The sequence below is a fragment of the Peromyscus eremicus genome, chromosome 5, assembly GCF_949786415.1.
Source record: "Peromyscus eremicus chromosome 5, PerEre_H2_v1, whole genome shotgun sequence".
Classification (NCBI taxonomy): domain Eukaryota; kingdom Metazoa; phylum Chordata; class Mammalia; order Rodentia; family Cricetidae; genus Peromyscus; species Peromyscus eremicus.
In genome coordinates, this window is record NC_081420.1 from 126,346,695 (window position 1) to 126,373,335 (window position 26,641).

General features: G+C 39.7%; 1 protein-coding gene across 1 annotated transcript in view; it reads right to left on the bottom strand.

Annotated features, from left to right (window-relative positions):
- Window positions 1–20,482: 20,482 nt before the first annotated feature.
- The window catches only part of Vps35 (VPS35 retromer complex component), a 40,353-nt gene continuing 34,194 nt past the window's right edge, over window positions 20,483–26,641 (bottom strand). The window contains exons 14-17 of the mRNA XM_059264488.1: window positions 23,393–23,572; window positions 22,595–22,834; window positions 21,897–22,040; window positions 20,483–21,402 (exon numbers count right to left, since the gene is read on the bottom strand). Of these exons, the coding sequence (XP_059120471.1) occupies window positions 21,223–21,402; window positions 21,897–22,040; window positions 22,595–22,834; window positions 23,393–23,572 (744 nt within the window). The 3' untranslated portion in view covers window positions 20,483–21,222. The remainder of the gene's footprint in view (window positions 21,403–21,896; window positions 22,041–22,594; window positions 22,835–23,392; window positions 23,573–26,641) is intronic.

Consider the following 26,641-nt stretch of genomic DNA (forward strand, 5'->3'; position numbering starts at 1 on the left):
CAGACCCGACCAAGTAAACACAGAGACTTATATTGCTTACAAACTGTATGGCTGTGGCAGGCTTCTTGCTAACTGTTCTTATAGCTTAAATTAATCCATTTCCACAAATTTATACCTTGCCATGTGGCTCGTGGCTTACCAGCATCTTCACATGATGCTGCTTGTCCTGGCGGCGGCTGGCAGTGACTCCTTCTGCCTTTTCTCCTCTCTGTTAGTCCCGCCTATACTTCCTGCCTAGCTACTGGCCAATCAGTGTTTTATTTATTGACCAATCAGAACAACACATTTGCCATACAGAACATCCCACAGCATTAAGATAACAATCAAACTTTTTAGTAAGGGTTTAGATGTAGACACAAATAAGCTTTATTTAGCCTCATGTATTTTAGATAGGTGGCTTTCAAACATTTCAGTGATCTACAGAATATGGCATTTAAGATGCTTTAACAACACAGGGCTTTTCATGACAGTGAAATATGTCTGTTCCTAGCAGCACCAATCTACTTCAAGAAAAGGATGATGGGCATCAAAGAACCTCCTTATGGAGTTTGCTTTAAATGTAACAAAACTAGCCATTGGACAAGAAACTGCCCTTGCCTCAACTCCTGACAGTATGCTGTCCAAATTGGACAAGCAGGACACAAAGAGGTTGACTGCTGAACTTCGCCAAGACAAGGTAGAAGAGCCCTTCAAAATTACTGCTTCACAGAAAAAAATCTATCAGATATTGTAGGCCTGTAGGTCTAAGAAGGATGCCCCAACATTGCAGAGAAAACTTGGATGACTGTCCAGGCAGCCATCTGTCTTTGTTATTTCTATAGTTTTGGAAGTTGTTTGCTCTGTACTTCCTGTTTACTCAGGAAATATTTTATCCTTCTTGGGTCTCTGATGGTGTTTGAAGACTAGATAGTTATATCATCTTCTTTGTTACTAAATTCAGAAAAGAAACTTACAAAAGAGGCATAAAGTTTGTAAGGTTGAGAAACATAAAAGCTTAAGTTGTTTAAGAAAATGTTTTAAGGCCTAAAAAGATATTTTTATATTGGTAATATAAGTTATGATAGAAAATGGTTTAAGTATAAAACTTTGGACTCACCAAGATAGGATATATAAGAGAGTATTTTCTCCCAATTTGCCAAATACAAATAAACTAGACATTGTGAATATAATTCTTACCTGATAATTGTTCTCATTGTATATAGTTTCAGTTAAGAGTTAAAACTTTTCCTTTTAGCCGGGCGGTGGTGGCACACGCCTTTAATCCCAGCACTCAGGAGGCAGAGCCAGGCGGATCTCTGTGAGTTCGAGGCCAGCCTGGGCTACCAAGTGAGTTCCAGGAAAGGCACAAAGCTACACAAAGAAACCCTGTCTCGAAAAAACCAAAAAAAAACAAAAAAAAAAAAAAACTTTTCCTTTTTATTTAGCCAATACCTGATCATTGTTCTTATTGTATATAGTTTCACCATACTAGAGTCAAATTCTTTCTTTTTTATTTAGATAATACATGGTAATTCTTCTTATTGTATATAGTTGTACTCCATTAGAGTTAAAAATCTTTCCTTTTTATTTAGACAAAAATGGGAAAATGTTATGCAATATTTGATTGCACTGTGACACTCTGAGACTGTGTTAATAAAATTAATCTTGGATCAGGGGCAGAGCCAGTGACTAGTTGAAAAGTATCAGCCATAGAGAGTATGGAGGACCCAGGGAGATGGATAGTGAGGCACAGCAAAAAGTAGGGAGGGATTTAGAGATTCCTGGTCCTTTTTTGTTCTTGGATGTGGGGAGAGGCATGTTTGCTGAATCTCCAGTAAAAAAGGAAAGGTCAGCTGGTTGCTTCTCTACTGCTTCTTTGATCTATCACGTTTTCACCCCAATATCTGACTACTGAGTTTTTATTGGTAATAGAACAACTTAGATAAAAACAAGAGCAAAAATTAATAAAGTGAAACAAAGAAACCAATACTAAGAATCAATGAAACTAAGAGTTGTTCTTTAAGTAGATAAACAAAATCACACAAAAAAGGACAGGCATGACTCAAATTGACAGAATCAGAAATGAACAAGAAAACATCACGAAAAGTAGAGTTTTCCCATCCTGGAAGCTACTTCCAAATTACCACACAGAGGCTTATATTAACTGTAAATGCTTGGCAAATAGCTCAGGCTTGTTACCAGATAACTCTTATACTGAAATTAACCCATAACTCTTATTTATCTTTAGCCACATGGCTTGGCACCTTTTCTCACTATGATATTCTCATCTTGCTTTTCTGCATTTGCCAGCAAATCTCTGACTCCACCTTTCCTACTCCTAGAATTCTCCTAGTCTGGCTCTTGCACTCAATCTCTTTCTGCTCAGCCATTGGCCAATCAGCTTTTTATAAGCAAATGAGAGTAATACACATTCATAGTGTACAAAAAGATTGTTCCCCAGCACATTACAACAGACACCAAAGATTCAGAATGTTATAAAATAAAACTATTCCTATACTTTAAAAACATGTACTCCATTAAATTGGTGTAGTGGTATTTTCTCCGCCCATGACCTTAGGCTATATGGCCCAAAGGAGGCAGTGCTTCCTGCCATTGTACATGACCTCTTATAAGGAGTTGGAGAAGGGTCACATGCCCCTTCTCCCTGCTCCTGCCTGTGAGGTGGATTCACACCCAGTCAAATCAGGGGATGACTTCTGCTGTCTACTCTGTTCTGTAATTGTGAGTGTATTTCCTCAATTTATATCTTAATAAATTCTCTTACCCATTTAATAGATTCCTGTGAATTGATCGTAATAAGTGGCACCCACATGACAAAAAGACCCCACACTCCCTGTAGCTTCTGCCCATAGCCTCTGCAGCAGCCATGACAGTTTGGCTCAGAGGCTTTGTGTGCTTGCTGCATGTCAGCCTTGCTAGCACCCTGGGGCGACTCGGTTCCAACCACATGAATCTGAACCCCTCGTGTCCCCGCTGGGGCTGCTTGCCTGACCAAACCCTAACGCATGCAGGTGAGGGCTGGTGAGTTTATCCACACTGCAGAACTTGTTCAGCCTCAAGCCCCCAGGAAGGTCCTGAACCCTGCTCAGGTGACCAGCTGCATACAGCAGTCCTGTGGGGAGCCTGTAGACCAGGCAGCTCACATAGCATGTGAGTCAATCACTCTCTGGCCAGGCAACTCACAAGGCAGCAGCTCTTGTAACCACTGCCAGAAGCACATGTGTTCTTCAGCAGATAGAGCACCAGAGACAGGTGCCTGCACTAGGTGCCTTTCTAGTTCTGTGCTTTTAGGGGCCGGATCAGATCACAGTTCCCTGCCTGTTTAGAGATTACCAGCAGACTGTTGTTCCTTTACTTTTAAAATTGTTCACTGTAGCAGCTACCAATTCCAGGACACCCTGGGATGCCACCCTTGAGAGTGTGTGCAGCCACCTGCCCACTGGCTTCTATCACTCTGGCTAGTGCCGTTACCAGACCTATAGCATCAACCAGGCAAGTGGCTCCTGCCAGGTGTGTGACTGTGCCTGAGCACTTCCAGGTTATTGGTGTATTGCATCATTATACACAAACTGTTGTGGTGCCAGAAACTCAACCTATTGATCAGGGGTTGCCGGGGTAAGTGCTTAATTCACAGGAGCCATTCAGGGACCTGAGTCATCTTGCACCAGACCTGTTTTGGTGCTACACCTGTGACACCTACTGGCCAAGCAACAATACTACACCCCCAAAAATACCATCACAAGAACTGATATACCAGCAATCAAGGACTTCATCCAAGTTAAGAGTACTTGATACTTTTACACCTTAAAACTGATTAATAAATAAACAAATTAATAAGTTTCTTTACAAATTTTGAGTATTTCTCAAAACATGGTGGAAAATATCACATCATAAAAATTTAAAAACTTTTTTGCTTATATAATGAATGAATTTTTACAGGACATATATGACCTTCCTGGGATGTACATGGTATACACCATTTTAGCATTTAGCATAGTAATTCACATAGCATTGAAAAACTGGTTTAATAATTACAACAAAGATAAGTAATTATTGGAATTGATACAGGCTTCACAAGGTAGCAATGAAGACGTAACTAAAAAGATTCTTTCTCTGGAAACTACTAACCAGGCTTTACAAGGTAGCAATGAAGACTTAAAAAGATTCTTTGTTTGGAATCTGCTAAATTACTACAAGAACTTCAGTTAATTAATAATAAATGTACAACCAGATTTGATTCTATTGATAATAAATATGAATAATTAATGGATAAAACAACTCTCCAGAGTAATGTTGCCACTATTCAGATACTTTATGAGGAAGAAAGATTATCATTAACTGATAAACTAAGGGATATGGAATCATGTGTTTCAGAAGAACATAAAAGGTTGCATGATTTCATGAAATCTCTGAAATCCCTTACAACAGAGGAGGTTCACTCACTGCAAGCAACCCTAGATGCTCGGTTGCAAGTTCTGGAAGAAACTCTCAGAAAAGATGACAAGGGACCTAATAGGCAGAAGGGCAAGGCCATACAAGTCAAACATCTCCAGATGGCTCTCATACAATGGCTTATCCTGTCTTCATCCATGAGAGGCCAGCAGATGATAGACATCCTGAGCTATATGTAGAATATATGTTGCAACCTATTCCTATGAGAGATTTAAAAAACATTAAGGAAGCGGTAGTCACCTATGGTATACACTCAACATATGTAAAACATGATAAATATGTGATCTTCCACAAATAGAATCATACCAGATGACTGGAATCAGTTAATCTCAGCTGTTCTAAATATAGCCAGCAGTTACAGTGGAAAAGCTGGTTGAGAGAGGAAGCAAGAAGCCTGGAACAGCAGAGTAAGATCAGAGGTTTTAAGATCTCCCAAGATCAAATTCTTGGTGAAGGACATTTCATTGATAGAAATGTACAAGCTACTTATGAGTAGCATGAAATATCCTTATGCTGTACAGCAGCTCTAAACGCTTGGAAAAAATTCCAGAACCAGGAAAACCAACAGAGCTATACACAAAAACTTTCCAAGGTCCACAAGAACCACTTATTGATTTTTTTTTTACAAAGGCTGACCACAGTTATAAAAAAGGCAATGTCAGACAAAGAACTAAGACAAGTATTAACTGAATCCTTGGTATTTAATAACACTAAAGCAGGATACAAAAGAATACTTACTCCAATAAAGGTCAGGTCAGCACTTCTGGGAGAACGGATTCAATCTATAAATGGTGTTGAGTCTCTTAACTATGGTAATGAGGCTTGGATAGGAGAGGCAATTTCCAGAGGCAGAAGGAGACCTCGAGGTACCAAATGTTTTAACTGTGGTACACTAGGTCACATGAGCAAAAACTGCGCATGGGATCCTCCTAGAAGTAATACTTCTGCTAGAAATAACCCAAACAGGAGATCCTAACCTTCTGGATTATGCAGAAGATGTGGCAAAGGATGACGTTGGATCAATGAATGTAGATCAACAATAGATATGCAAGGCAATCTTTTACCGGCAGGAAACACCTCAGGGGGCCTTTCACAGGCCCCCAAACCAAACGTAGTCCAAACATTTCCAGCCACTGTGGAGGAAATTCCTCTCCAGGACAATTAAATAACCCAGCATTTAATGCAAAGAACAATACTGCACTGAATGATAGAACAGCTCTGATAGATGAATCAAAAATTCCTAAGAACACAATAAAACGAATATTTTGGCAGACTTCCATAAAGGAACAAAGACCAAAGCTTAGACTTCAATTAATGGCATTGTTCTAGAGGGCCTTTTAGACACAGGTACAGATTTGACTGTAGTTACACCAAGATCATGGCATTCAAATTGGCCTCTTCAAGAGGTAGATGTCCAATTTCTAGGGACTGGAATCCTATTAAAGGTAAAACAAAGTTTGAGATGGGTTGATTGCATAGGGCCAGAAAGAGAGAGGAAGCCTGAGGCCATATGTGGCAAATGTAGCTGTGAATCTTTAGGACCCAGATCTATTAAAGAGGTGGAATACCCATATTAAAATTCCTACAATCTCAGAAAGGGAATACAGACCAATGCATGTTTCTAGGAATAATATTATAACATACTATAAAAAAACAGCCAACAACCATTCAAGCTGTACATAAACAGAGCACAACTGCTACTGAACTCTCAGAAGTACCAACAGCCTACCTTTAAAATGGCTAACTGATAAACCTGTCTGGGTTAGACAATGGACTTTGACAAAAGAGAAGCTACAAACTGTAGAACAGCTGGTTCAAGTGCAGTTAAATGCTCGACACATTGAAGAAACTACCAGCCCTTGGATTCACCTGTATTTGTCTGGTAACTGGAGAATGCTGACAGATCTGAGAGCTATTAATAAAACAAATTAGCCTATGGGTTCTCTACGGGATGCCATTGCCCTCCCTGCTACCCAAAGAATGGTCTATTATAGTTATTGATTTAAAAGACTGGGGTTTTTTTTACCATATCTCTACAAGAAGAGGATAGAGAAAAATTTGCCTTCACAGTACCTAATTATAATAATTCCCAGCCAGTCAAGAGGTATCAATGGAAGGTCCTCCCACAGGGAACGTTAAATAGCCCTACCCTGTACCAATATTTTGTGCAAAACCATAGGAAATAATTCATGTAAAATTTCCACAATCCATAATTTATCATTATATGGATGATATCTTCTTATTAGCTGATCCAAAGTTAGGTACCTTAGAAAGCATATTTGAAGAAGTAAAGAAAGTTTTGCCTCACTGGAGACGACAAATTCCTCCTGAAAAATTTAAAGAGATTCTATTAATTACTTAGAATATAAGATAGTTACAAAAAATTAGACCCCAAAAGGTACAACTCAGAAGAGTTTGTGGACTCTTAATGATGTTCAAAAATTGTTAGGAAGCATTTCCAACTTACAGGCTATAATTGGAATACCTAAAGATAGACTAGTAAATTTAGCTAATATCCTAAAAGGGGACAAGGACTTAAATAGTCCAAAAGAATTATCAGCCAAAGCTGAGAAGAAATTCACTCTAGTAGAAAAGAAAATACAAGAAGCACATGCAGATCATGTGAATCCAGAACTTAAGTGCATTCTGGTCATACTCCCCTCCAGACATTCCCCCACAGGGATTTTGATGCAGAGGGAAGATATTATATTGGAATGGATATTCCTACCACGTAAACCAAATAAGAAGTTAAAGACATGTGGAAAAGATCTCTGATTTGATTCTAAAAGGAAAATGAAGACTTCTCCAGTTGACAGGAATGGACCCAGAAGAAATTGTAGTACCTTTAACTAATGAGGAAATTTCCTCATTATGGAAAGACAATAAATACTGGCAAAGAGCCTGCAGTAATATTTTGGAAGAGATTAATAACTGTTATCCCAAAAGCATGAGAATAGACTTCAGAAAAGAGAATTGAATAGGTCCTTCCTCACATTGTAAGACAAAAGACAATTTGTGGAGTCCTCACATTCTATACTGATGCAAATAAATCAGGGAAAGCAGGATACAAATCAGGAGACTTAAGTAAAGTGGTACAAAGTCCATACAACTCTGTACAAAAGGCAGAACTGTATGCCATTCTTATGGTACTGATGGACTTCACAGAACCCCTCAATATAGTCACTGACTCTCAATATGCAGAGAGAGTTGTTTTACATATTGAAACTGCTGAATTTATTCCTGATAATACAGAATTAACTTCATTATTCATACAATTACAGGAAATCATCAGAAATAGGGAACATCATATATACATCACATATCAGATCCCATACATGTCTGCCAGAACCTCTAGCACAAGGTAATAATGAGTCTGATCAGTTACTAATAGGTGATGTAGTAGAAGCCTCAGAATTTCATAAGAAACACCACACAAATAGCAAGGGTTTGAAGGATTTCTCCAACACTTGGCAACAAGCCAAGAAAATTGTTAAAAAAAAAAAAAAAAAGTCCTACTTGTTCCTTCTATACCCAAACTCCATTACCTGCAGGAAGCAACACAGAAGGTATACAAAGAAATGATGGATGTGTTTTGGCAGATGGACGTGTTTCATTTTGCAGAACTTGGAAGATTAAAATATATACACCATACCATTGACACCTATTCAGGATTTCAATGGACAACACCTATGAGTTCTGAAAAGGCTGATTCTGTGATTATACAACTATTAGAAGTTATGACCATCATGGGAATACCTGTACAAATTAAGACTGACAATGCTCCAGCATATGTCTCCAATAAAATGAGACAGTTTTTTGCTTATTACAATATAAAGCATGTTACAGGTATACCACACAATCCCACAGGCCAAGCAGTCATAGTGTTAGTTATTTGGCGGCGCTCTTACCCTGCAAGGAAATGTCACAAAACATGACAGAATCCACTAACAAGAGTTTTATTAATATAAGAGAGAATCAGGAGTGCTCAGGCCTGTTGAAGGGACACGTGCATAAAGAAGGAAGCCGGGAATATGGCGCCAGCTTATAAAGGCTGGGTCGCGCATGCATACACAGGTTCATGTGGCTACTCCACACATGCGCATAGATCACATGGTTGCATTGCACGCTTTATGCAACTATGCAAAGACATGGGGTCCTGGTCACGCGAGATGTTTTGACTCGGAAATGGCTATTTTGACCCAGAACTGGCTAGGTGGAAGTGTCTAAGGCCGCCGGACATGTGCAACCATGCCCAACCGTGGGGGCGTGTTGTGAATCTATCACATAGAAATATCCAATTGAACTTTAAAGATGTCAGGGACAAGAACAGAATCTCTAGTTAATGGAAAAATACAGACTCCCAATAAGACAGGGAACTAGATCATCTTACAGTCAGGTTGCCTAGCAACAGGACATTGAGTCAGAGCCCTTGACCTTTTCACCCTGTAAAGATCCTATACAAACATCCTGTTAGCTTGCCCCACCTTATGCAGATGACAGCTTCTTGCTCCCCCCACCCTGCAGGAACTATATAAACCCTCCCGGAGAAAAATAAAGTTGCACCTTGATCAGAATCTTGACTTGGTGTATTTCCTTTGTGTCTCCTGTCCCTACTCCGTCCTTAGGGTGGTCGAGTACCCGTTGAAGCCCTGCTGGCCGGGACATAAAGGATATGCTAAATAAACAGCAACAGTTAACAATGACTAGAGCCCGAAGGAGGTGGTGCTTCCTGCCATTGTGCATAACCTCTTATAAGGAGTTGGAGAAGGATCAAATGCCCTTTCTCCCCACTCCTGCCAGTGAGGTGGATTCACTTCCAGTCAGATCAGAGGCGACTTCTGCTGTCTACTCCATTCTGCAATTGTGAGTGTATTTCCTCAATTTATATCTTAATAAATTCTGTTACCCATTTAATAGACTCACATGGACTGATCATAATAAGTTGGGAAATCTAAAAGAAATGGACGAATTTCTGGATTTATCCAAACTACTAAAGTTAATCTAAGAAGAGATCAACAACTTAAATGGACCCATATCAAAGGAAAAGATTGAAACAAGAATAAAAAAGTCTTCCAACTATAAACCCATCCAGGCCCAGATGGATTCACCGAAGAATTCTGTCATACTTTCAAAGAAGATCTAAAGCTGATACTCTTAGAATATTTAAAAAGTGAAAGAAAGAAAGAGAGAAAGAAAGAAAGAAAGAAAGAAAGAAAGAAAGAAAGGAAGGAAGGAAGGAAGGAAGGAAGGAAGGAAGGAAGGAAGGAGAAAGAAAGAAAGGAAGGAAGGAAGGAAGGAAGGAAGGAAGGAAGGAAGGAAGAAAGAAAGGGAGGAAGGAGGGAAGGAATGAAGGAAGCAATGGAGTACTTCCAAACTCTTTCTATGAAGCCACTATTACTCTAACACCAAAACCAGGTAACAATACAACAAAAAATAAAAACCACAAACCAATATCCCTGATGAATATAAATGAAAAAATATTCAATAAAATGGTAGCAAACCAAACATAAGCACACATCACAAAGATCATCCATCACAATCAAGTTTGTTTTGTCCTGGAAATGCAGAGTTTGAAATGCAACATACTTACATCAATAAATATAATAAGTCAGATAAATGGATTTAAGAAAAAATCACATGATCATCCCAACAGATGCAGAAAAAACCTTTGACAAATCCAACATACTTCCATGATAAAAGTCCTCGAGAGAGAAGGACTGGAGGGAACATATGTCAGCATAATCAAGGCTATACATGACAAACATCATTCTAAATGAAGAAAACTTGGAGCCATCTCATTACAATAAAAAAATGAGAGGGCTGTCCACTATCCCATTCCTTTTCAAAATAGTTCTCAAAGCACTAGCTGGAACAATAAGGCAAGAGAAAGAAAGTAAAGGGATAGTAATAATAAAAAGAAGTCAAATTATCCCTATTTGCAGATGACTTAATATTATTCATAAGAGATCCCAAACATTTCATAAGAAAACTTCTAGAAACAATTAACAATTTCAGCAAAGTGACAGGGCACAAAACCAATATACAAAAAAATCAGGAGCTTTTCTATACACCAACAACAAATACACTGAGAAAGAGATAATGGACATACTACCATTGTCAATATCCTCAAAGAAAATAAATTATGTAGGAATAAACCTAAGGAGATAAAAGACTTCTACAATAAAAATGTTAAGTCTCTGAAGAGACTGAAGACATTAGAAAATGGAAAGGCATCCTTTGTTCATGGAATGGTAGAATTAATATTATGAAAATTATCATCCTATCAAAAACAATTATAGATTCAGTATAATCCCAATCAAAATACCCACAACACTTTTCACAGAAATAGAAAAAAATATCCTAAAACTCATATGGAACCAGAAAATATCTCAGATAGCCAAAGAACAACATTTGAGGGATTGCCAATTCAGATTTCAGGATACATATTACAGAGCTATAGTTGTAAGGCCCTTGAGGCAGAAGCTGTTAGGCCCTTCACCACCATCACTACCACCACCACCACCACTCCCCCCACACAGACTTCTCTAATGGCCATATCAACCATTCCCAGACCCTTGAGGCCAGTGAGTGGCTAGGTTCTGCCCCTAGACTACTTTAACAGCTCAAACCTCAGTTTCCAGCCCCTTAAGGTAGGAGAGTGGCCAGGCCTGGCCCTAAGAAAAAAGCCCAAGATCAGGCCACAAAATCTCTCCAATCCCAGGCCACCCTGGACAGCTCCACCCTCCAAGAAACTCTTTTATATAAAGCCTGCCTCCTGCTCAGTTCTTTGCTGCTTCTCTTCCAAGTAGAGGTAGACATCCTCTTGTGTCTTTCCCAATAAATCGCTTCTGTGAGGTCTGTTGTGTGGTGTGGCTTTGTAGTATTCCTTGGCTCATGACTGCCAGAATATCTTTCCCTGCCGAGCTGTAACCCACAGTAGTAATAAAAACAATAGGGTACTGGCATAAAAACAGACATGGAGATCAATGGAATAAAACAGACCCAAATATGAATACTCACAACTTCAGTCATATGATATTTTACAAGGAGGCCAAAAACATACACTGGAGAAAAGACAGTATCTTCACAAATAGTGCTGGGAGAACTGGGTGGTGTCCATATGTACAAGAATGAAATTAGACCTGTATCTATCACCTTGCACAAAAATTAGATCCAAGTGGATCAAAGACCTCATTTTGAAACCAGAAATGCTAAAAAGCTAAAAGAAAAAATAGGCAGTACCCTACAGGATATAGGCTCAGGAAAGGAGTTTCTGAATAGGACTCTATTTGCCCAATAATTGAGACCAACAACTGACAAGTGGAACCTCATAAAACTAGAAAGCTTTTGATGAAGAACCAAAGAATAGAAGAGAATCTTTGTCAGCTATACATTTGACAGAGGATTAATATCCAGAATATACAAAACACTAAAAATCAGGAGTCAAGAAATGAATGATTTTTTTAAAAAAATAGGCTAGGGATCTGAACAGAGTTCTCAAAAGAAGAACCAAAAATGGCTAAGAAATACATCAAAAAGTGTTCATTACTCTTAGCAGTTAGGGGAATGTAAATTAAAACAACTTTGAGATTTCATCTTGACACAGCCAGAATGACAAAAGATTGAAAAAAAAAATTCCAAACTAGTAACAAATACTAGGTAGATGTAGAGAAAAGAAACCTTAATTCACCATCACTGGGAATGCAAACTGGTGCAGCCACTCTGGAAACCATATTCCTCAAACCAAAACCCTCAAAGAGCTGGGAAAAAACCATATGACCAGCTATACTACTTCTTTGCATATGGCCAAAGGACTCCACAGACATCCTACTCCACAGATACTTAACAAATAGTCACTGCCACACTATACAATACCTAGCAAATAAAAACAACATAAGTATCTTTCTGATGAATGGATAGTGAAAATGTAGTACATATACACAATGGAATACTATTCAGCTATAAGAAAATAAAATAAAGAAATTTACAGGTAAATAGATAAAATTAGAAAATATATTGATTCAAGTGACCCTGCTTATTTTATAAAGCCTCAGAGAATATTATTTTGTATTTACCTACAATTATATATAATACATAAAGGTGTAGTGAACACACACACACATGCACACACACACACACACATGCACGCACGCACGCACGCGCGCACACACACACACACACACCTCTTAAATGAAGTTATGCCACCTGGGCTGACAATACTCCTCATAAGAGCCATGAACTAACTATTTAACAAAACCCCCAGCATCCGGCATAAGAAACCTCCATTATAGTTGTTGGCCAGGGTAGTCTAAGTGACTCCTAAGTTAACAGGTTATTGTTGTTTCCCTTGGTTGCCTCTCAGAGATTGAAGGTAGATCTCCATGGCTGAAGACACCAGATACTTATGACAAAGAACTTAGATGATATGAATGGTATATAACCTGAAAGCTTTCTTCCTGTAGTCTTGCTTCCATAAAACCATAAAGTAGGCTGGAGAGATGGCTCAGAGGTTAAGAGCACTGGCTTCTCTTCTTGATGTTCTGAGTTCAATTCCCAGCAACCACATGGTGGCTCACAACCATCTATAGTGAGAGCTGGTGCCCTCTTCTGGCCTGCAGGCATACATGCAAGCAGAACACTGTATACATAATAAATAAATAAATCTTAAAAAAAAAAAACAAAAACACAAAGTACTATGCACACTGTCAAGGGAGGGAAGCAATCTGTAATCCTACCCAGCTGTGATGCCTATGAAAAACAGTAACGAACAGCATCGTAAGACATCCCTAAGGATGCAATAGTGGTACTCATCTGAGTTGTAACCAATAGCTGTCTAATTGAACTTAAGGCCTGTTCAGCAAGAGGAAATGAGCCAGCTACTTAGGGATAGTGTGTGGGTGGTTTTGTGTGTCAACTTGATACAAGCTAGAGTCATGAGAGGAAGGGGCCTCAGCTGAGGAAATGCCTCCTTGAGATCCAGCTGTAAAGCACGTTCTCATTTAGTGATTAATGGGGTAGGGCCCAGCCCACAGTGAGTGGTGCCATCCCTGGGCTGCTGGTCCTGGATTCTATAAAAAGGTGGGCTGAGCAAGACATGGGAAGCAAGCCAGTAAGCAGTATCCTCCGTGGCCTCTGCATCACCTCCTACATCCGGGATCCTGCCCTCTTTGAGTTCCTGTCCTGAGTTCCTTCCTGACTTCCCTCAGTGGTAAACAGCAATCTGAAATGTAAGCCTAATAAACCCTTTCCTCCCCAACTTGCTTTTTGGTCATGGTGTTTCATCACAGCAATAGAAATCCTAACTAAGACAGATAGCAATGTCATGGATCTTAGAGGAGAACCTACTACTGCCACTTTACTAGACCTGTATAATTTCTAAATGAATTGTTATCCTTATAACTGCAGATAAGTATAGCTCTCAACCTTCACCAAAGATGCTTCTCTTTGGAACAGACAGAGATAGTTACAGAAAACCATAGCTGGTTAAAATAAAGAGAACAACTGATCATGAATACACCTATTAACACAATTCCTACATCTCAGGCTCAGGACACTTCTAGGATGAGGGGGAAGAAAGACTGTAAGAACCAGAGGACCAGGAAGTCTGCTGTCAAATTGTAGCTCCTAGAAATGACAGGGAAGCATCACTTCTGATACTTCAACAATATGGCTACCTAAACAAGACCTGAACAAGAACACCACCAATCGGCATGCTAATGTGAAAGGAAGAAATCTTATGAGCCATCCCTAGACAAAGAAGAGTAGCCCATAGAGTAGCTCCCTCAATGAATATACAACAGTCTTAATTACTGTTCTACTGCTGTGAAAAGACACCATGACCAAGGCAATTCCCATAAAAGAAAACATTTAACTGGGAACCTGCTTACCTTTTGGACCGTTAGTCCATGATCATCACGGTGGGAAGCAGACAGGCATGGTGCTGTAGCAGTAGCTGAGAACTTTATATCCTATCTGCAGGTAGAAAGGGGCAGGGGAAGTGGGTCCCTGTTCCCAATCAGCTGTTGTGCTCCAGAGGTCTCAGGATGAGGAGCAGGGGAGCAGAGTCTAGGGGAGTGAGGGGTATTGAAGTAACAGGGTTAGCTTACATAGTTTGAGTCAGGGTGGAGGGATGACAAAGGAACAAGAAAGGAAATGCACCTAATTTGCATATGCAGACATGATTGAAGGCAGGTCAATGTTAATGATGCACCAAAACAAATACCAAAGCACATGGAAGGAAGTACTACAGTGCAGCAGGGCCTTTCCAAGCATATCAGTTAGGTTAGCAGACTGCCAGTCACATGGTTTTTGGTGAGCCAGTTCTCTGGTGGTGAAACAGCTTAACTGACTCTAACATGACATGGCCTTTGTCTCCATGGAGTTGAGTGGGTCCAGGCCTAATTTGAGTAGAGAGTGGCCCCACTCCTGCCATGTTCTCTGAGAGATGTCCAGGTATGGACAATGCTCTACTATCCCCCATCTGTCCTGGGAGACCACAGGGGGACAAAGAGAAAGACAGAGACACCAGGAATCACCAAGAATGGAGGACATTTTCAGCCAAGTCACAGGCTACTAAATTAACACACAGAGATCAGTAGCCTTCCTGCATACCAAGGACAAAGATAGTGAGAGGAAATCAGGGCAACAAATACATTCACAAGAGGGGAAAGCAAAACAACAACCACCCTTAGAAAAACTCTAACTAAGGATGTGAAAGATCTCCACAATGAAAACTTGAAAACGCTGAAGAGACAGAAACAGTTTGTACGCACAGACTGGCAGGGCTGACGTGGTGAAAATGGCCATCCTGTGAAGGCCAACTACAAATTTAGTGCCCTCCCAATCAAAATGCTACTTCAATTCCTCACAGAAACAGAATTTACATGGAAGGGCAAAAGACCCCACAAAGCCAAAGCAATAATGAGCAAAAACAACATAGCAAGAGGCGTCATAATGGCTGATTTCAATATACTACAGAGTCACTAATAGAAACAGCATGAAACTGGTACAACAACAGATTAACGCAATAGACAAGGAAGTACAGCTACAGCCACCTGGCTTTTTACAAAGATGTCAAAATACACATTGGAGGATAGAATCTTAACCAAGGGTATTGGGAAAACTGTATCGACATAAAACCAGATCCTTACCACTCACCGCATACAAAACTCAACTCCAAATGGGTCAAGGACCTTAGCATAATATCTGGAAGTATAGAACTGCGAGAGCAGAAACAGGGAGTATTCAAGACATAGCCATATGGGCCAGCAAGATGGCTCAGTAGGCAAGGGTAAGCTCAGCAGTTAAGTGACAACCTGCGTTGGTTCCTCAGGACCCACGTGGTGGAAGAAGAGAGCTGACTCCCATAAAGAGCTGACTCCTGTAAATTACCCTCTAGCCTCTAGACATTCACCATGGTATACGTAAGTTCTCTCTCTCTCTCTCTCTCTCTCTCTCTCTCTCACACACACACACACACACACACACACACACACACACATTTTTTTTTTTGGTTTAAGATATAGCTATAGATAAGGACTTTCTGAATTACACATGAAATAAAGTCAAGAATTTACAAATGGGACCTTCAGAAATTAAAAGGCTTCTACACAGCAAAAACAAACAAACAAAAAAAACCTGTCAAGCAAGTGAAGAGGCAGCCTAGAGAATGGGAGAAAATATTTTCCAGTTATACATCTGATAGATTAGTATCCAGAAGACACAAACAAATTCAAGAAACTAAACACCAAAAAAACAACTCACACAAATAAATGAAGGCAGAAAAGAAGGAAGGAGGGAGGGAAGGAAGGAAGGAAGGAAGGAAGGAAGGAAGGAAGGAAGGAAGGAAGGGAGAGAGGGAGGGAGGGAAGAAAGGAGGGAGGGAAGGAAGACAGACTATGGTTAGGGTTGGAGAGAAAAGGCAATGAAGCACACTTGTTACTCTCATAGAAGAGACAGGTTCACCTCCCAGCACCTACATGGCGGCTCACAACCATCTGTAACTCAGGTTTTAGGGGATCTAACACCCTCTTGTGACTTTTGAAGGCACCAAGCACACACATCCATACACAAAAATAATTTTTAAGGCCTATGAAACTGAACAGAAATTTCTCAAAAGAAATACAAATGGCCAGTGAACATCATCATTAGACATCAGGGAAATGCTATTAAAAATAAACTATTTTGAGCTGGGCGGTGGTAGCACATGACTTTAATTCCAGTATTTAGGAGGCAGAGGAAGGAGAATCTCTATGAATTCGAGGACATCCTGTCTACAAAGTGAGTTCCAGGACAGCCAAGGCTACACAGAGAAACCCTGTCTCAACAAAACAAAACAACAAAACAAAAACAAAAACAAACTATTATTTTGAAATTTCACCTCATCCCAATCAGAACCAGTATCAAGAAAATAAATGCAAATTCACAGCTGGTGGGGGTGTAAATTTGTGCAGCCACTATGGAAATCAACATGGAAGGTCATCAAATACTAGAAATTGATCTGTCACATTATCCAGCTGTACCACTCCTGGACTCGTATCCAAAGGACTTTTTTTTTTTTTTTTTTTTTGGTTTTTCGAGACAAGGTTTCTCTGTGTAGTTTTAGTACCTGTCCTGGATCTCACTCTGTAGACCAGGCTGGCCTCGAACTCACAGAGATCCACCTAGCTCGGCCTCCCGAGTGCTGAGCTTAAAGGGGTGCGACACCACCGCCCGGCCCAAGGGCCTTTATATCCTACTAGAGCAGTAGTTTTCACCTAGGAGTCACGACACCTTTGGGGGCAAGTGACCCTTTCACAGGGGTCACCTAAGAGTATTCTGCATATCAGATATTTATAATGATTCATGTAATGTAAAATTAGTTATGAAGTAGCAAAATTACAGTTATGAAGTAACAACAAAAATAATTTTATGGTTGGGTGCCACCACAACATAAGGAACTATATTAAAGATTGCAGCATTAGGAAGGCTGAGAACCACTGTACTAGAAACAGTGGCACATCTATGGTCATTGTGCTCTATTCACAATAGCCAGGAAATGTAAGCCTAGATATAACCAATCTAATGAGTAGAAAATGAAAATACGCTACATCTATTTATTTACTTTTATTGAGTCATAAAGTAAAATAAAACTATGAAATTTGCAGGCAAATGGACAAACAAAAGAAATTATACTGAGATATCCCAGGCTCCAAAGAACAAATGCCCTCAAGTTCTCTCTCATATGTGGACCCGCCTGAGCATCAAACTCTTAGATTTGTGTGTTTAGCTTTGAATGTCTGCACAAGTAAGGAAAACAGGAAGGGTCCCTGAAAGGGCAGAGTAAGAAGCTTTAATTGGGGGCTAGAATACATGTTCATGTGATATTAAAGTAGAGGGAGGTATAATGGTGGTTAATGGTTTAAGTGAGAATGGGGGTAGGAGAATGAGAGTTAACTAAAACTAAAGATGAAAGGAGAAGGCTTATGGAAACCCATTACTTTGCAAACTAACTTAGAGATATTTTAAATTTTATATACATGTGTGTACATATATAATTAAATATATACACATAAATATATATATATAATTTTAAAAAGGAACCTCAAGTGGTACCTTGCATGTGTGAACAATGCTGTTCCCCGAAGACATGATTATTAAATGAAAATCTTAGTGCCAGACATGCAATGCTTCCCTGCAAGTTATTTGTCGGGGGGCCGAGGCACCCTAAACAACATAGGCTACCGCCACTGCTCTTGCCCACCACAGCTGGATGATAACACCCTACTGATGAACACACAACACACTTTGTTTCCAAGATAGAATAATTAAGCTGGAACTGACCTGAAAATTTCCTCCTTAGTGGCTAGCTTCTACAATGCTGGAGTGCTTGCCCCTGGGGGAAGGCAAGGGGTGTTTAAAAAAATGGACTTACCCAGCAATGGACCCTGCATGCTACAATACCAACCTGCCAGGCAAGGAGTGCCTACCGTGCAATAATGACATGACTGTTAAGGTGTTAACCATTTCCAGATCAGGTTTCAGGCTTGCTACTACTATAAGCCTTGTTAGAAGCTCATAGCTACGGAAGTAGTAAGTCCTAGGTGTAAAACTACTACTGTTGTTTTGCTAAATGACACACTAGCAAGTGCCTTCCAAATATTTGTGTTTATACCCAAAGTAGCACTGCACAGAAGCTTCTTTTTTTTTTTTTTTTTTTTTTTTTTTTTAATGGTTTTTCAAGACAGGGTTTCTCCATGTAGTTTTGGTGCCTGTCCTGGATCTCACTCTATAGACCAGGCTGGCCTCAAACTCACAGAGATCCACCTGCCTCTGCTTCCCAAGTGCTGGGATTAAAGGCATGCACCACCACCACCGCCCGGCCAGAAACTTCTTTTTATGGTGGAAAAAATAACGCAAATTTGTAAGTGGTCAAAGTGCCAAGACATGTCTATCAACTTCCCACCTCATCCCCCTCACCCCAAGGCTCAGGGAGCATTGCAAAAAAAGGGGGCCAGGAGAATACAGTAGTTGGAGGATGTGAAGCACTGTCTTTTGAATGTGACTGGGAAATGCACTCGTGAACTCCCATCAACTGCTAGTACATAAGATGATTAAGCCAGTCAGCAATTCCAGCATGGTGCAGGTCTCATGAGGTCCCACTCCTAGCTGAGGAGCTGTTGGCAGTTGATGGCTGCTGGGGAATGGGGACTTTTCTTCTAGGGTGTGGGCACTAGTAAGTTACCCTTGCTCTAGTGTATTGTTCCATACCCATAAACATGCAGGCAGCACTTACCACTCAGTGGGTTAACGGGAAAAAAAAAAAAAAAAAAAAAAAGAGAGAACATGAAGAGGAGGAAGTAGATATCTGTGTGTGCTTAAGATATATTGTATAGTTGTATGAAATCCCCAAAGCATAATTTTAAAAAATTCTTAAAAATAAAATCAGAGGAGCACATGGTGGAAGAGGCCTGTAATCCTAACACTGAGGAAGAAGATGCAGAAGGTCACAAGATTGAAGCCATCTTGTGCTATAGAAGGAAAACCTATCTAAAGAAAGACAAAAGTTGGAGCATAATTCTTTTTAGTATGGGAAATTTAGATTTCCAAGATCAGGTCATCAAAAGGTATTGTGGTATCCCCCTTGTTCTTTCTGGGGTTTGTCCTGGAGAGGCCAGCTGCCATGTTAAAAGGATTCTTAATGCCTGTGGAAAGGGCCATGGGACAGGAACTAAAACCTCCCGCTAACAGTCATGTGAGTGCACTCAGAAGTCAGTCATAACCAAATCTTCGGAGGACAGACTGCTGCCAAAAATGTGATAAAACATGCTGACCTAGAACCCAAGCTAAGCTGTCCCCAAATTTCTAATCCAGACTACCATGACCTACCAGCTAAGGTCATGACAAGGGGAGGCAAGGAAATAAAGGAAGGCCAGACAGAAACAGGTACAGGAAAGCTACCAGCCCAAGCAACCCCCAGCCTCATAGTCATGACTAGGTGCAGTACAGGGAGAGGAGGCAGTCTCTGCAAGTGAAAGACAGACACCAAGGAGGAGGAGGATGCAGGTGGCAACTGTCCACACACACTCAGATTGTAGGGGAAAGCTTTGCTAGCCCTCATGAGACTCACTCAGGTAAGGTTTACCATGCTCGTGGGGATGAGGCACTGCAGTCCTGGGCATTGGGGTCCCTATGTAAACAATCCATATTCACTCAGGACTTCACTCACTCAGGCCTTCCTCCACTCCCTACACTGGACAATAGTGACGTGGGTGTTTTTAGGCAGTTTCAGGAGTATCTTTTACACAATGATTAACTACACAGGGAAAGAGCCTTTAGAGATGTTATGGTAACTCATCATGCCCTAAAAAAAGCAGGTGTGCTTGAAAAAGGCGATTAGCTGTAAATGTTTGAAATAACAGATGGTACCTCGTTCACTAAGTACTTAAAACTAGAGTTAAATAAGAGAATTCCATAAGTATACATGGCACGCCACAGGTAATCTACTAGAGTTCCCTTCATCAATTGTACAAAAAGCAAGAAAGACCCAAAATTGTTAACAGCAACTTTATTATTTCACTGATGAAAAAGTTGTAATTGTGATGCATTTCACATAAATTTACAATAGTGGAGGTTATACATAAATTACATTAAGTCACAAAATTTCTATTTTATAGAATCAAATTACTTTGATGTGTCCAGTTGACGACATAGTTCTTAATGGATAGCTGAGTCCAAATATGCAAAATATAGCTTCTGCTTTTGACCATGGTGCTTTAAAATTCTTCAACATGCATTAATATATTCTAGTTGTAGGGATATATTACACATAGGCTTTATCTTGCATTCAGGGAAAGCCCAAGCTGAATTTCACACACGGTACTCCTGTCCTTTAAAGTAATCTCAAATAGGACCAGAGAACAAATAAACAAGTATGTTTGGGTTAGTACTCCCCATTAATAAAGAAAATACACAATCAACAATGCAACAAAATAAAATAAGGAAAGAGAGCTCCATTAGTAGCCAGGTTAAGTGGGTTTTGTTTTCAATTTTCACAGATCACAATAAGTTTAAAGAGCAGATCAGTCATGCTACTTGGGGTGATCAGACAGACTTAAACAATTATGAAGTGAGTTAAGGTCCTCAAGGTGTCTGGAGGTGCTGGGTAAACACATCACAGGTAAGGAATGGGAAACCTACCTCAGCATTTCTGAAAGGCACAATCTATGGAAGGGAGACCTAGTAAAGCCCTTTCTGGTGGGTAGAAAGGAGGAGTTGCTGAGCTGTCTTCTTTTAAAGGATGAGACCTTCATAGATTGGCCCCTCAGACTCTGGTGATTCCCGCCTTGAGCGTAAATGCTCCAACGTGTTATGAAAATGCTTGTTAATTTGCTCTGTTTCTTCACTGGACTCAAGATTTGGGAGATCTTCTCGAATCTTTTGAATAAGTTGGTTCAAGACCTGAATTGTTACCTACAAAAAGAATAATTGTGTAGCAGGCATGTGTCACAAAAAACAACTTAGGAGCACTGTTGTGAGGAACTTGTATTACTTTCATCAAATACCTGAATAATTATGAAAAAGATATGAGGATATGATTCCAAGTTTAAGCAACAACTATGAGCTATTCATTCAAGACAGAATGAGAATTTAAAAAATTCAAAATACAGAGTAACATCAACTGGCAAAAGAACAGAAATCAAAATTGTATTTAACCTAAAAATCTTAATGAATACTATAATGCTACAAATAGACAATGCCTTTAGGACTGACGCTGAAAGGCTACATGATGATAAATGAAGCTTACTTAGTAATGTATACTTGGTATTTTTTTACTTGCACAGTCTGTGCAGACAGAAAAAGATTCTGGAGAATGGAAGAAGGTCGCAGGTAAACTAAGCAAAGTCAAACTTTCATAAATTAAACAAAGTATCAAATCTGTAGAAAGAGAGAGCTATTTCACTTACCGCATCATTTTCTTTCTCATAGAAATAGATGTACCTGTTCAGGATCTCTATAAAGAGCTGAACTTGTAGTGAGGGGTCCATGCACTGATTTGCTATTTTTAGAGCCTTCTTTAGGCACTCCATGACCCTTTTGCCTCCATGAAGCTACAATAAAGGGCAGGAAAATATGGAACGGATTAATAAGGAGAACCGTCCCATTTTCTCACCATCAAAGAAACACAATGCTTTAAGACTCTTTTATGCTGTAATTGGACACAACAAAATGAAACCCTAAAACAAAGCAGACAACTATATATTTAAAAACAAAACTGGTGCCAGGTATTGTGGCACATACCTAACTTTAACCCCAGCATTCAGGAAGCAAAGGCAGGTAGATGGGTCTCTGTGAGTTCAAGGCCAGCCTGTCTACAGAGTGAGCTCCAGAACAGCCAAAGCTACATACGGAGATCCCCATCTCAAAACAAAAAAAAAAAAACCCAAAGAAATGCTAACTAATGGTAAACAAGTTGCTGTAACCACATCCTTAAAGTAGACTCTACCACAGGTGAGATGCTGACATCACTACCCATTCATTTCCTCTATACAGCAATTGTCAATGCCAGATTTCCAAGCACCCAATGTTTCACTTCCAAAGCACAAGGCCAAGCGACCAATTCCCGTTACCAGTTCTGTCTTGTAACAGCCAGGTGAAACCTTACCTCCTCCCCGTTTTTGTCTGTGTTTCGGCCAGACCAAAAGAGATGTGCACATGTGCTCACAGCTCGGCCTTGATCTGGTTTCTTCAGAAGTTTTGATGCAGCAAGTGCACACTGAGTTCTCAAGGGCTCATGATTCTCTTCACTGAAGCACTTCATCCTCTCAAAAGTACCAATGATCAAGGTGATAGCAGCCAGCTGTGCTTTAGAATCGCTGATTTCATCCTCATAGAGAGAAAATGCCTGACCACATAGAACAAAGAATATTCAGGGAGCATCCATCAACAGGAGCATTTTCCAAAATTCTTCAGAACAAACCCACTCTGTGAGATGGCCTATGGACATTCACACCAGGGCATGCTTTACGTTCTGGTGAAGCGGCATAAGCTGCAGCCAAGATGGAAGACAGCTAACAGGTTACAATTAAGAAGCCTATTCCAACTTTGTTGAGCTCAGACTTGCCAACTAAACTAACCACAAGAACTTCTGTCCATGAAACATTTTCTACAGGGACAACATAACTACTGTAAGAAAGACTTCCACATGGTCAGATAATGTTAATTACATATTGAAAGGTTAAGAGTGCCAGGCATGGTGGAGCATGCCTTTAATCCCAGCAGTCAGGAGGCAGAGGCAGGTGGGTCTCTCTGAGTTCCAGATCAGCCTGGTCTACAGAGTGAGACCTTGTCCAAAAAAAAAAAAAAGTAAACCAGGAACACCAAGTGCATTACCTCAAAAATAACAGACAGTGACTGAACCCAACCAACTGGACCAAACAAGCCATGAAGGAAAACAGCTCACCTGGGACATAAATTCATACGCCACTGTTTCATGATTTTCAAAGCCAATTTCCCCAGCAGCTAGTGCTCCTTGAAGAAAAAGTCTCAGTGGTAATTCAGCCAGCTCTGCTTTGATCAAAGCACTAATAGTCTGGTGAGCAAATGAAAAAATCTTCTGGCATTTCTTTTCCCACTTGTCATCCTAAAACAGAAAAAACAATCACATCAAGTTCAAGATTAATTTGTTCATTATACTGAAAAATTCTAATGGAGCCTCTAAGCAAAAGCCCTGAAGTTAAGTCCAGTTTTATGTCCTTTTTCTTCTCTCTCATTTATGGAACACACAAGTAAACCAAGCAGGACGTCTCCTTAAAAACTAAACCCAATGCTGGGTGGTGGTGGCGCACGCCTTTAATCCCAGCACTCGGGAGGCAGAGGCAGGCAGATCTCTGTGAGTTTGAGGCCAGCCTGGGCTACAGAGCGAGATCCAGAACAGGCACCAAAACTACACAGAGAAACCCTGTCTCAAAGAAAAAAAAAAAAAAAAAAAACTAAACCCATCTAAAGCTGCTGCTTCTCTAATTTATAGAGATCTAACATTTATTTTTTGATCAGAAAAGAAACACATCCCTAAGTTGAGGAAAATACACAAAAGAAGCTGAAAACAAAATCATCCCTGGTAGCACAGTTGCTAATATCTTCCTGTCCATTTTTCTGTGTAAATATAATGGAGATATCTGTGTAGTTTTGTGTTGTTTGCTTTAAAGGAGATCACTGAAAAAAAGTTAAAATTTGGCTCATACTATAATTTGTATGTAACTTCTTGTCAAAACAAGTTTCCTCATAATACTAAGTTATTTAATAATATTTTAACAGGAAATTATTCTATCAACTCATTTATAGTTCTAATTGGTTATAATGATCCCCTTTAAAAGCATCTTTAAAAACATAATGAATGGTCAGTATACACAAAGCTTTAAGACCCTAATTATGTGCCCACTGCTATGAAGAAAGGTACAAACACTTGCCACACAAGCCAGACAGCCTGAGCTCAACCCTGGAACTCCTGTAAGGTAGAGGGAGAAAACCAATTTCATAGACTCATCCTTCACCCCCTGACATGCACACCATACATGAGGGTTTCTCAACCCATCATACACACACTAATAAAAAATGTAACTAAGTTTAAAAAAATTCCCTGATTATTTCCTTAGTGTAAAATCTTATAAGAGGAATTACTGTGTTTTAACACTATAGTTACACATTGGCAGTTTACTAAAAATATTTTACCACTATTCCATTCTCAATATAACATTGCCATTGCTGAAAATTATTTTTCTTTTCCCTTTGCTACTCTAATTTCTAGAAAGTTCTAAATACCACTGTTACACCATCCAAACTTCTGTAAAACCATTAAGTTCTCTTTACTTTTAAAAGATGACAGTCTTGTTACAAAGATCAAATGTATAATCCAAGTACATAGTCCTTGTTACAATATAAATACTCGTTGCTATTTCGGGAGTGTGTCTCAAATCCTTGTTTCCCTCTTTTTTTTGTTGGTCTCCCAATTTTTTCATCTGATAACACTCGGTAGAATTTGTCAGCCACTGGTCTACTACTAACAGTTTTTGATTAGACATGTGAGGTCCTAAGTATTATCTTTTGCTAACAGGTTTATTTTACTCAGCATACTGTCTTCCAGGACCACCTATGTTATCACAAATGGCAGGGTTTCTTTTATTTTAGGGCTGAATAATGTTCCAGTATATTTATGCACACATATGTATGCGCACACACACTGTATTTTCATTATTCATCATTGATGTGTTTGGCCATTCATGGCCACTGTAAATAATGCTGCAATGAACATGGGAGTGTAGATTTCTCGTCAACAAAAACTGATTTCATCTCCTTTGGATATTTATCCAATAATGGTACTCTGGGATTGTATTAAAGTTCTATTAGAGGGGATGAGTTGCTGGAAAGCAAACTGCATACCTGGGACATGCTAAGTATGCCCTCTACTAATTTTTGGAGTAGTCCCATATTGTTTTCTACAGTGGCTGTACTACCTTATATTCTCACCAACTGTGTTCCCTTTTCACCACACATGAGTTTTTTGTTTGTTTGTTTGTCTGTGATGCCAAAGACTAATCCTAAAGCCTTGTACATGGAGAGCAGATAATCTATCAATGGGGCTACATTCCCAGCCATTCTCCTGTCTCTTTGATAATAGCCCACTAAAGATGAGTCATATATCACTGTACTTTTTATTCGCACTTCCTTCATGATTAATAATATTCAGCATTTCAGTGACCCATCTGCCATCTGTATGTACTCCTTGAAAAAAATTTGTACTCAGATCCTTTGTCCATTTTTGTTTATTTGTTGTTTTGGAGACAGGGTTCTATTCTACAGCCCAGGCTGGCATCCTTCCCATTTTTAAATCAAGTTATTTATTTTCTTACTGTTGAACTGAGTTCCTCATTCTTTTTTAATGGGGTGTTTTAAAGATTTATTTTTATTTTATGTGTGTGAGTGCTTTGCTTGCATGAATGTTAAGTATACTATGTGCATGCTTGGTGCTCACAGAGGTCAAAAGAGGGAGCTAGATAACTCAAAACTGGAGTTAAAGATAGCTGTAATCCCCCACGTGGGTGCTAGGAATCAAATCCAGGTCCTCTACAAGAGCAACAAACTCTTAACCACTGAACCGTCTCTCCAGTTCAGGGTTCCTTATTTTGGATCTAGCCCCCTGTCAAATGTATGGTTTACAAACTTTTGTTACCACTCTGTACACTATCTCATTACACTGTTCATTCTTTGCTATGCAAACTTTTTAGTTCTATATAACCCATTTGTCTATCTTTGCTTTTGTTGCCTATGCTCTTAGTACTCTCACCTGAAAAAACAAACAAACAAACAAACAAAATCAATGACAAGACCAACGTTTGGTTTCTTAATCCATTTTGAGGGGTTTTTTTTTTTGTCATGATGTAAGATAAAGATCTAATTCTATTCCATTAAGAGTGGACATCCAATTTTCCTATCCCATTTATTAAAGACAGTCTTTTTTGTTGGAGCCCACTAGGTTTCCTAGTGGCTGTACCCAGCAGAACTGCATAAGAGGTTGATTGGACCACGGGCCTGGGGACCAGGTGACTGTAACTAGCAAGGGGGAGGTCTTTTGCTCCACCCCTTGGCATTGTTATAAATAGACCTTTGGAATAAAGCTCTGGGCTGGTGGATAAGGATCTAGGTCCACCTGAGT